Genomic DNA, 10,243 nt, shown 5'->3' on the forward strand with positions numbered 1-10,243 from the left:
TAAAAATCTTGAAAACGCTTTGATTCAAAGCGAAGTATGATGGTGAAAGAGAGCATTCAAAATATAATTTACTTTAGATAGAACAAAATATGTATAGAATTTTATTATGCACCATTGTAATATTATGTATCCCAGTTGTGACACAATATACACTGGTGTTATGTTAAATGTGAACGCTATGTGTCCTGTCTTATATGTAATAATTTCCCATGTTTTAGTTCTATTATAAATAAAAATCTCTTTAGTATAAATAATGATTTCATGAAAATGCGAAAACTTGAAAATTCGTGGTCGCTGATCAGTTAATATCAACTCAAAAAATATAAAATATTCACGATTCTTAAGATCAAACTTGCAAACGGAATCATGAATCGCAATTTAATTTTTCTTATGGAAAAAGTTTTATTATTTAAACCGGTTTTATTGATGTCATATTTGCATTTCGAATGAAACACATGATTTATGTTATCGTTCAACTGTTTATTAACATAGATTAATATTAAAATTATGAAAAAATCAAATGTTTCGATGTCTTTCCATAGACGAGGTGTACCTCGTAGTAAAAAGTATTAAACAACATTTCCGTAGAGTGTCAAACAAATATAATTAAAATGAAAAACAAATTTTAAAGAAAAATCGACAGGAGATAGGTGCAGAAATTTTTCAATGAAAATAAAAAATTTCATATTGCTCTGGAAAAATTATTTTCGGTTGCGGGGGTCAATTAGAATCATTTTTAATGAATACACATACCCCCAAAAATCCTACGCCCTTTCATAAAAAATTCTTTACCGAAAATATTATATGCGGCCAGAAATGTTTCTGTAATTTCATTTTTTGTCTCACTTCCTCTTGTGTTCATTTGTATAACCTGTTGGTAATGTCGCGAGTGACACGAAAATGGTAATGGGGCTCTAGAGCCCCAGAAAAATGGGCTAAAAAATACATATATTGGGTGAAAGGTCTGCTCGTATACCTCGTCTGTGGTCTTTCATCGCCTAGTCGATAAAATATGTTTATTTGTGATGAATTTTTCACCATATACGTATATAAATTCGAACGAAAGTCCTTCGCCGCGAGTAACATCGAGCTAATGGCAGAAAATTTGAAACAGTTTCATTAAATCTCGAATAAAATTGTTAATAATAGCAACTCTGTACATCGTGTAAGGAAAGACTGTTCTACGTTAGCTAGCTTTATCAATTTCAGTAATTCGATTAACTACAGTTTCTAAAACTACCGCCTTTTAAATGAAAAAATTGCTCTAAAAATACTAATATTTTACGAGGTTGGTATATTAAATTATAGTTCATGTGTCACGAAGTCCCATTAAACAATAGATCTATTCTGTACCTATTCTGTACTATGATGTATACATAGATCGGAAAATAGAAATATCTAAGCAATCGAGACTCGAAATCATGATGCTGATTGACGCAAGTTGAATTTCTGCTGTTTCGAGAACGAGAAGGAAAGGATCACATTCACCTTCTTTTTCGAATCCCCGAAACATCGGAACTTATATACATATAGCTGTACATTAATGTAGGTAAGTGGAGGGGTAGTTTCCTCTGAGCACCGGTCTGCCATCTGGTAACACTGAATACATATTTGTACTCATTGTACTAGCGGAATGCAGCGTAGTGTCATTGAGCATTATGGATCAGTGATATGTAATTGTAATGTGTAAGGATGTGTGAATTGGGCATATCTGGCATAGACATTTTCTTCAATTTTATTTATTACAATGAAAGCAGTTAATAAATAACGATTGAAAATTTTGGTATACATTTGTATACAGAATAGTGAATATTTTACTTTCGGCCAAATAAATGTATGTTTAATACAAATGGATTATTTTTAATACAATTTTGTATATAATTTATACAAATTATTTTAATAAGAAATGACAAAATATAACGGTATTGTAATTTAATATTTTCCTTTTATTTTAGCAAAATTTAATATGCAAAGGGAAGAAAAACAATTGGATTCTGCCTTAGAGGCTATTATTATGAGAATAAACGACTTAAAAACAGCTATAGCTGCAATGATATTCAAATTGGAACATGAATACGAAACATTAAATTGGCCTAATTTCCTTGATAACTTTGCCCTTATTTCAGGACATGTAAGTAATATTAAAACAAATATTTTACTCTGTTATTTTAATTCAAAATAAAATAGTGATAAAAAATAATCATTCAAATTGAGTAGAATATCAATATTAAATCAGGAATATCAAACGCATGGTCTCCCATATTCTCATTGGAGTATATTATGTATTCCTATGTGTTAAGTAATTAGTGTTAAATGTATAACTATGGTCCACAACACGGTGACAAAGAACAAATTGGCCAAAATGTATTTGATATACCCGCGTTAAATATTTTTTAAATTCTTACATTTATCAAATAAATATTTGTTTAAATCATAGTAACTAATTTTATTTAAAATAAAACTTTATAGTTAACTAGCTTATCAAAAATCCTTGGACACGACAAAGCACCAAACTTAAGAAATTTAACAGTTCTACCATTGCGATTATGCCCTGAAAAAGATGAAGAACTGCTTCGATTAACCGAAGGTAGAATTTCTACATTTGCTCATGATTTAGTACCAGATTATCTACGAACCAAAGTGGAGCCTCAAGCTGAACAAAAAATGATACAGCTTGAAGCAAAGGCTGCGAATTTAAATTATGAGACTTCACATGTAAGATAAAATATGTCTTATTTATTTTCTACATACGTAACAAAATTTATCTAAGAAATACTTTTCATAAATCTCATTTTTCCTTGTATAATAATGTATCTAAGTACATAAAAATTTCATCAAATTCACTTTTAAGAATATTTGAAGACACAGATACAATTATATGTCTGTATTGTGTAATTGTAGAAGCTTAAGAATAACTTAAGATGTTCTATTTCTCTGTTAATGTGCTAACTAAACAACAACTAGGACTGCAATGTAAGCTACTATCAGCTAGCTTTCAGCTTCTATTAGTTCCATTCGCTTTGGACTGAAATTGAAATAACTAGTTTCAGATTGCATATTAAGTAATTTTGATATTTTAACAACATTCCATAAAGATACATTTTATGTTCTACAGTCATGTGTTTAAAAAAATGTACATTTTATCTTGATATATATTATTGTATTTGATATTATAAATTATAAATTTGTTTATAATTATATGAGCATATTTAACGGTTTGCAATAGATATTTTACCAATTAACATTAAACTGTTAGAGGAAATTATAACCAAATATATTATTTATAAATTCTTTATAAGAATTTATACTTTCATATGATGTTTGATTGAAAAAACTAAATTTATAGCTACATAAAATACCATTTATACATGTTCTTATGTATAAGTTTATACACGTTTTATAATTATAATTTATTGAAAGTAACTTTCCTCCAATAGTTTACGATATACGAGCAAAATTTGTAATCGGTCCATTTAGCGAGTGGAACACCAAATGTCTCGTTTTTCTAAAATATCTATGAACTTTATACATTTCAGAAACAAGTTGCACAATACACAAAAGTAATCAGTCATATATGGGATATAGCAAATAAAGCACGTGAAGAATGGGAAAGCGAAGCTGGATCTAGAGCAACTCAAGCTCAAACTAGTAGTACAGCAGATACTCATGCTCTCGTAGCAGCTGTAGGTATGGGTAAAGGTTTAAAGGTAAATTTCACTATGTATATACATTTATTGAATTAAATGCACGTAGATTTTGTTATACATTTTTATTTATTGCAGTCTGATTCTGTTCAAATGGTTCAATCCGGAGTGAATTCTGTACCTAGTGGAATGATGGTAGGTAGGCCTGGAAATCAGCAACAAACTCCAGGACAAGGATCTCTTGGAAATCCATCTCGTAAGATACCTATTGCAATTTATTTAATTATATGGTAACAATAGTACTCTACAATTCAAATTTATATTTACAATTATAATAAACATATTTTTTATATTTATAGTGGGACAAATTAGTAAAGCGCCAAGTACAATCAAAACTAATATAAAAGCAGCATCGCAAATTCATCCATACAGATAATATATATGACCATATCTATTTAAAAAAAGAGTTTCCCATTCAACTAAAGTATCTTCGATTTGTAAAAATTATTGCCACTCATTTTTTTCTGCGTGTAATTTATCGGGTTATTACTTCGCATTCTTATTATTAAAATTGATAACAAATGACTAGAAATACATACACGGTATATAAATAAAAATATGAGTTATACAAACATACTCGTTGAAAAAATAGTTTTACGATGTTTATTATCGTTTCCAAGATACAATTGCATATGACCGCGGAGATAACTGTTTGTTCATAACTGGAATAATTGTAGCATCTAAACCCTGTTCGTGTATCCAACATGACCAATCTTGAAGGATAAGTGACTCTGCCGCTGATTGTAACATCAATTGTAATGCGGTATAAATTTCTACAACTTTTAGTTTATTATAATGACTTTTCCACAGTTCTATTATATTTTTCTCATGTATATCAAGATCGGATTGTATATCTAAAAAATATTAATTTGATGTTCTTAATGTCATTAAGATATTGAATATCGAATTTGCTTATATTGTATATAGTACGTATATTTAAAAAACTTCTTTAATAACTTTGTAAATTAATAGAATACATTTTAAAAATAGCGAAGAAAAATGTGTAACTATAATACATAATATTACCTTGTACTTCGATTTTTTCGTCTTTTAACGGTTGTAAAATATATCTATTTAATGAATCTTTAACGTAAGTTTCAAAATTTAAACACTGTGATATTCTTGTTCCTTTACGAGTACATTTCTTGAGAAGGAAACCATCTGAAATATTATTTTACTTTATAAATCAAAGTGAAATAATTACTTCCAAAAAGAAAGAAACAAATACTCACTTTCAGTTGCATATAATTGAAGGACTGCCCTTGCAAGAACGTAAAAAGAATGTTGATTATGAGTTTCAACAGACATGTTATTCCATCTATCTGCTGGTTCTTGGCACGCTAATCGTAAAAACGGTTGCCTTAAGAAGAGACCAATATCAAAATCAGTGTTGAGAATTACGGATTTAAGACACTCAGATAACGGGAAGTTATTAAAGTATTGTTTTTCGGTCGATGCATTTATTTGTATCCTTTTCGATATTGATAGTTTATGATAACAGCAAGAGATCATAATAAAAATCTGTGCTGCTTTCATATTTAGAAATATTTTTGATGCATGTATGCTAAGATCACCACAAGCATGCAAACCAATTAAACAAACATTTGAATTTTCTTGGAATTCAGTACGTAAAATAGTCTCTATTATTTCAACAGAGTCACATGTTAAATCACAGCAATTATATTTAACATATTCTAATGAATCAGGATACATTTTTACTTGTCTGTCTCTAGCTTTATTTACATTTGCTTGGTTTCTTTCTAATCCCAGAACTTTGTAACCATACAAATGATATAATAATTGACAAACATATCCCTATAATAAAAACGCACAATAAGTTAAAATAGAAATAATAAATTTATATAAATATATATTTCTTACCAAACCTGCACCAAAATCAATAATAACGTTAATATCGTGCGGTGCGCATTGCTTATGCACTAAATGTGCCAAATGCATTATTTCATGTTGTTTTTTATCATTAAGTCCTATTTGAAAATTCTTTGGTAATGTTGTTGACAATACAGTATTTATAAGTGGTAATCTATCCAAATTTTTACATTTTTTAACAAAACCTTTTAAAGTCTCTGGCCATTGTGGCTAAAAATAAAACAATATTCTATATATTATTAAAACAAATTTACATTACATAAGTAATTATATTTATCTACCAACCTTTGTCGTTTTCTTTACAACCATGTTGTTAAGTTCTTGGATTTCTAAAATTTGCAAAACATTCAACCAGTCTGTTGGAAAAAAATCAAGTAATCCCTTGGTTAATAAATCTGTGACTGGAGTGTTATAAAGCCACTGTGTTTCGGCAAATAAATTCAAGGCATCTGAGAAATACTTATTTTGTACACGTTCACTTACACACGCCATCTAATTGAAAGAAAATAACGATACTTTAATATCAACTTTTTACTTTTTAACTATAGAAACAATCTATTTGGGCATTATATATCTATGACTCACAAAATTGTAATTTTTATGAAATTTATTGTATGAAAATTACATTTATTAATTTATTACGTACATAACACAAATTTTAATTACAGTAAATAATTATACCAATTTTTATTTCAACAAAAAATTTATTCGACGGCCCTTGCTTGAGTTTCCTCTTCTTGATTTTGTATTATCCAGTTTTCTGAGTGCCTATTTAATAAATCGTGATTAACTGGCCCTATCAGTGCACGCCCTACTCTAACGTCTGTTTGACCAGATTGTAAATATTTTTTAGCAACGTGCATAAGTTGGTCTTTAGTTACGGCTTTTAATTGCTGTCTTTGTTCTTGAATATCATCATCTGTCACATTATGTGTAAATTTAATCATCCCGCGATTACTTGGAGAAATCGGGGCATCAAGACGTTGAAATATTCCCAATTTTGCTTCATCAATATCACTTTGTGACAAAGAATACTTTAATAAAAAGTCATATGTTTTATCAAACAAATCTAACGTACGAGTAGAATTAGGATCTCTATAAGAATAAAATATAAACATTCCATCTGATGATAATCTTGCACCACCACCATAAGCTCCACCTTTTTCACGAATCTCTGGATGTAAATAAACCGATGTGATTAACTTAGAAAGTACTTGTAAAGGTGCATAATCTGAATCTATGTATGGAACAGTAAAAATTGCTTTTGCTACATAATTTACCGTATATGGTAATACATAATGGATAGCATTCTCTCCCATTTCAATATTTTTTTCATGTGTAAATATATGCGCGACGTTAGACGTGCCTTTCAATGATTTGTAAAATTCGTTTACACTATTTAACATGCTGTCTTTGTTGTTTTCAGATAAATTTATTGCTGATCGTAAATATTGTTTACTCAAAACGTGTTCAGATATCGTTTGCATTTGATTTAATACGGAACTTAAATCTTGCATTTGTGCTATTTTCTTCATCCTTGAGACAAATTGCAGACCTGATATAGATTCCTTAAACTTCGTAATCGGCGAAACTAAGCTAGCTGCACTGCTCATTGCATATATATGCCCTGAATCCGCAATTCCATTTACCAAATCTGCTGCAATTGTTTTCACAAGTGTTTCAAATCTCTGAAGATCAGACAAGTCAACGTTATTGAACACTTCTGACCACAGCTTCCACATATCAGTTACATTATGATCTAAACAGTATGATTCTATTAGTATTCCTTCTTCATATTGTAATAAGTTACTTTTGTGTTCGACAATATGACTCATAAAATTTAAACCTCCAGTTTTTAATCGTATCATCTGATCAAAATTTCTGTAATCGTACCTTTTTGTACCCATTTTGGCAACGATACTATTAAAGAGTGGTAACAAGATTTTTAATTCTGAGCTTAGATCTTGTGTATTGAGAATTCCCCGATAGTAGCAAACATTATTTGTGGGTTCAAGAGCTATTTGTAATGGAACACCAACAACCTTTGAATCCGTAAGATTATATCGCTCTACGTTTGGTTTTATATCTTCCATTTTCAAAGTAGGAAGAACATTTACATCTTCCTCTTTCTGTTGCTCTTGAAGTAAAATTTGTCCATCTACATAAATTTGGTCTACTTCTGATTCAGAAAGTTGTTTTAATTTTGAATCTAATAATTTACGTTCAGCAATCATTTTATCATAATCATATTGTTCAGATGGTAACATTGTTAATGTTAATTTATGAGTATTATCCATTAAGTATGTTTTCACTAATTCTTGGAGGTATTTAGGATTTTCGTCCATTATTTTTCTAAATTTTCTAATTGCTTCATTAATTCTCATTGACTGTATAAGATCTCCTTCGTGATTCCATAATGGTGTCAAATTGAAAAGTAATTGTAATCCAAAGTTAGAAGTTTGATGTTTTACTTGAAGTTCGATACTATGCAGAACTGCTTCGATATGATCTTTCTCAAAGCCATTTTCAATAATTCTTTCAACCGTTTTATTAAATATTTGTTCTACCTTCTCAAAATTTTCTGGTTTAACACCAAGTAGACTAATAACAAACATTGTATCTTTACAATGAGCATCATAACCTGTTGTTGGACCAAAAGCAACTCCCAAATCTGATTCCACTAAAGATTTATAAAATGCTGAATTTGGACCTCTTAAAAGTAGCTGAGATAAAACATGCATTTCAAACGTTTTTTGTATATTGATTATGTCGTTGCACAAGTGACCAATAGCTATAGTACCTTGTCGAGTAGGATCTGCAGCCATAGGATCTGGTCTACATGTAATATGTTCCTTTCTTGGTTTGTCCCAACGCTTCTCCGGAGGAACTACTGACAAAGATGTATCAATTTTATCCATTAGAAACAAGTATCGATCATTAATGAATTTTAAATGATCTTCTAAAGGAAAATTGCCATATGAATAAAATCGACAGTTAGAAGGATGATAATAAGTTCGATGAAAATTGACCAGATCCATATGTCTCAGATTAGGGATAACAAGAGGATCACCTCCAGAAATTACTGCATATGTATGACTCGGTAAAATACTGTTCAGTACGCGTTCAGCTAATATGGCTTGGTTTTCATTGAAAACGCCTTTCATTTCATTAAACACTACTCCCTTAAAAATAATGGGTGAATTTTTATCATTAACATCTTCGTGTTCTAATCTCCAACCCTCTTGTTTAAAATCCAATTCTCGCAGATTTGGTTTAAACACAGAATCCAAATATACAGATTGCAAATTTTGAAAGTCTTTTAAGTTTTGCGTAGAAAATGGATATATAGTGTAATCAGGTCCTGTCATAGCATTCATAAAGGTAGCTAATGATCTTCTCAGCATTTTAAAAAATGGATCTCTGCATGGATACCTTTCGCTACCACAAAGAGTAATGTGTTCCAGAATGTGAGGTAAACCTGTGGAGTCTTTTGGAGTTGTGCGAAATCCAACTGAAAAGACATTGTTACTATCGTCTCTGGCTAAATGTAAATATTGTGCTCCGCTACCCAAATGAGTCAACTGCACTGCAGTTAAATGTATTTCATCTACTTTTGCGACTTTCTCCACTATAAAGCCATGGATAACTTGTCCATTTTGAAATTTATTGAATTCGTCTTGAACTAAATTTATCTCATATTTTGTGTTTCTAAGTGTTGTATTTGTTTGCGAATGAAAATTATAACGTTTAAAATATTGTTGCAATCTTAATGGGCACAAATTGGATCTCTGAGATAAATTTAATATCCTCAACATTGTTGTGTAGTACATCAATATCTGCAAAACACCAAAGACACATAACCTAATTAATATATTCCACCGATAAAATAATATACAATGAAACGTTTTCAGAAATAGTATATCTTTTTACACTAAATATTACTTACCAAAAGTCAAATGTCGAATATCTGGATAATAGTTTATGTTGTATACTTCACAGAACAAACACTCGTGAATTGTTCACTTTTTGAATTTAAAATAAAAGAAATTACAGTACATAGTGATTTATTACAATGAATACCAACATTGTATTAATCAATATCTATTATTTAGTAACATTTTTTACAGTGCACTGGATTATTAAATAAGTACATAGCGAACGTGTTAATAATTACGAGCAAAAGTTCATGAAATAAAGAGTGATATTTAAAATTCATATTTACTTTTGTTATTATAGTCTGTATATAATTCTTTGCATTTGACTATAAAATATTAATTATAATACCAACCAGATATATAAGTTAGAATTTAAAATTACAAACAGGTTAGTTTTGCGTATACATTACTTTGTTGAAAAATTTCACATTTATGAAACTAATATTGAAACAATGAGAAATAAAACTTATACTTACATCTATTTTCTTTCTCCTAATAAGAAAATTATGTTAACATTATTTTAACTTTTAGACCATATTATAATATAATACCACAACTAGAGTCGGCTGTGGTATTATGTATATCTTTTTTCTTTTTACTAACTTTATTCTTCGGCAACGGAACGTGTTCGAAAGAACAATATAAACCGACCACCGACCTTAATACGAACAGAGTCTGATATTACTTTATTCTATGCCATAATTGCCATATTGA

The 10,243-nt window shown here is 29.6% G+C and overlaps 3 protein-coding genes across 4 annotated transcripts; 1 reads left to right on the top strand and 2 right to left on the bottom strand.

Annotated features, from left to right (window-relative positions):
• Positions 1 to 1,638: 1,638 nt before the first annotated feature.
• LOC122401947 (mediator of RNA polymerase II transcription subunit 8) lies at positions 1,639 to 4,309 on the top strand. Of its 2 annotated transcripts, XM_043404414.1 has the most exons (7): positions 1,639 to 1,834; positions 1,956 to 2,131; positions 2,470 to 2,715; positions 2,965 to 2,973; positions 3,537 to 3,707; positions 3,783 to 3,900; positions 4,004 to 4,309. In XM_043404414.1, the coding sequence occupies exons 2-7, from the start codon at positions 1,967 to 1,969 to the stop codon at positions 4,078 to 4,080; spliced, it is 786 nt and encodes a 261-aa protein (XP_043260349.1). In that variant the 5' UTR covers positions 1,639 to 1,834; positions 1,956 to 1,966; the 3' UTR covers positions 4,081 to 4,309. The 2 variants fall into 2 exon arrangements, with proteins under 2 accessions (XP_043260349.1, XP_043260350.1); XM_043404415.1 differs by lacking the exon at positions 2,965 to 2,973.
• A 1-nt stretch (position 4,310) lies between these two features.
• On the bottom strand, positions 4,311 to 5,903 carry LOC122401953 (protein RRNAD1-like). Its single transcript, XM_043404420.1, has 5 exons — positions 5,880 to 5,903; positions 5,586 to 5,804; positions 4,937 to 5,519; positions 4,731 to 4,865; positions 4,311 to 4,558 (listed from the first exon to the last, which is right to left on the bottom strand). The coding sequence occupies exons 1-5, from the start codon at positions 5,901 to 5,903 to the stop codon at positions 4,311 to 4,313; spliced, it is 1,209 nt and encodes a 402-aa protein (XP_043260355.1).
• A 71-nt stretch (positions 5,904 to 5,974) lies between these two features.
• LOC122401930 (presequence protease, mitochondrial) lies at positions 5,975 to 9,673 on the bottom strand. The gene is made up of 3 exons (XM_043404366.1): positions 9,541 to 9,673; positions 6,276 to 9,430; positions 5,975 to 6,086 (listed from the first exon to the last, which is right to left on the bottom strand). Exon 2 carries the CDS (start codon positions 9,422 to 9,424, stop codon positions 6,299 to 6,301), a length of 3,126 nt encoding a protein of 1,041 aa, XP_043260301.1. The 5' UTR covers positions 9,425 to 9,430; positions 9,541 to 9,673; the 3' UTR covers positions 5,975 to 6,086; positions 6,276 to 6,298.
• Positions 9,674 to 10,243: the final 570 nt, after the last annotated feature.

The sequence above is a fragment of the Colletes gigas genome, unplaced genomic scaffold (genome assembly GCF_013123115.1).
Source record: "Colletes gigas isolate AHSC1104 unplaced genomic scaffold, ASM1312311v1 Colletes_gigas_Sc00030, whole genome shotgun sequence".
Lineage (NCBI taxonomy): Eukaryota > Metazoa > Arthropoda > Insecta > Hymenoptera > Colletidae > Colletes > Colletes gigas.

Coding starts and splice junctions, on each gene's coding strand:
- LOC122401947 (XM_043404414.1), top strand. CDS start 1,967: ATGCAAAGGGAAGAAAAACAATTGGATTCTGCCTTAGAGGCTATTATT. Junction 3,708..3,782: donor GTATGGGTAAAGGTTTAAAG/GTAAATTTCACT, acceptor TATTTATTGCAG/TCTGATTCTGTTCAAATGGT. Junction 3,901..4,003: donor ATCTCTTGGAAATCCATCTC/GTAAGATACCTA, acceptor TTATATTTATAG/TGGGACAAATTAGTAAAGCG.
- LOC122401953 (XM_043404420.1), bottom strand. CDS start 5,903: ATGGTTGTAAAGAAAACGACAAAG. Junction 4,866..4,936: donor TCAATTATATGCAACTGAAA/GTGAGTATTTGT, acceptor ATAATATTTCAG/ATGGTTTCCTTCTCAAGAAA. Junction 4,559..4,730: donor CGAAAAAATCGAAGTACAAG/GTAATATTATGT, acceptor AATATTTTTTAG/ATATACAATCCGATCTTGAT.
- LOC122401930 (XM_043404366.1), bottom strand. CDS start 9,424: ATGTACTACACAACAATGTTGAGGATATTAAATTTATCTCAGAGATCC.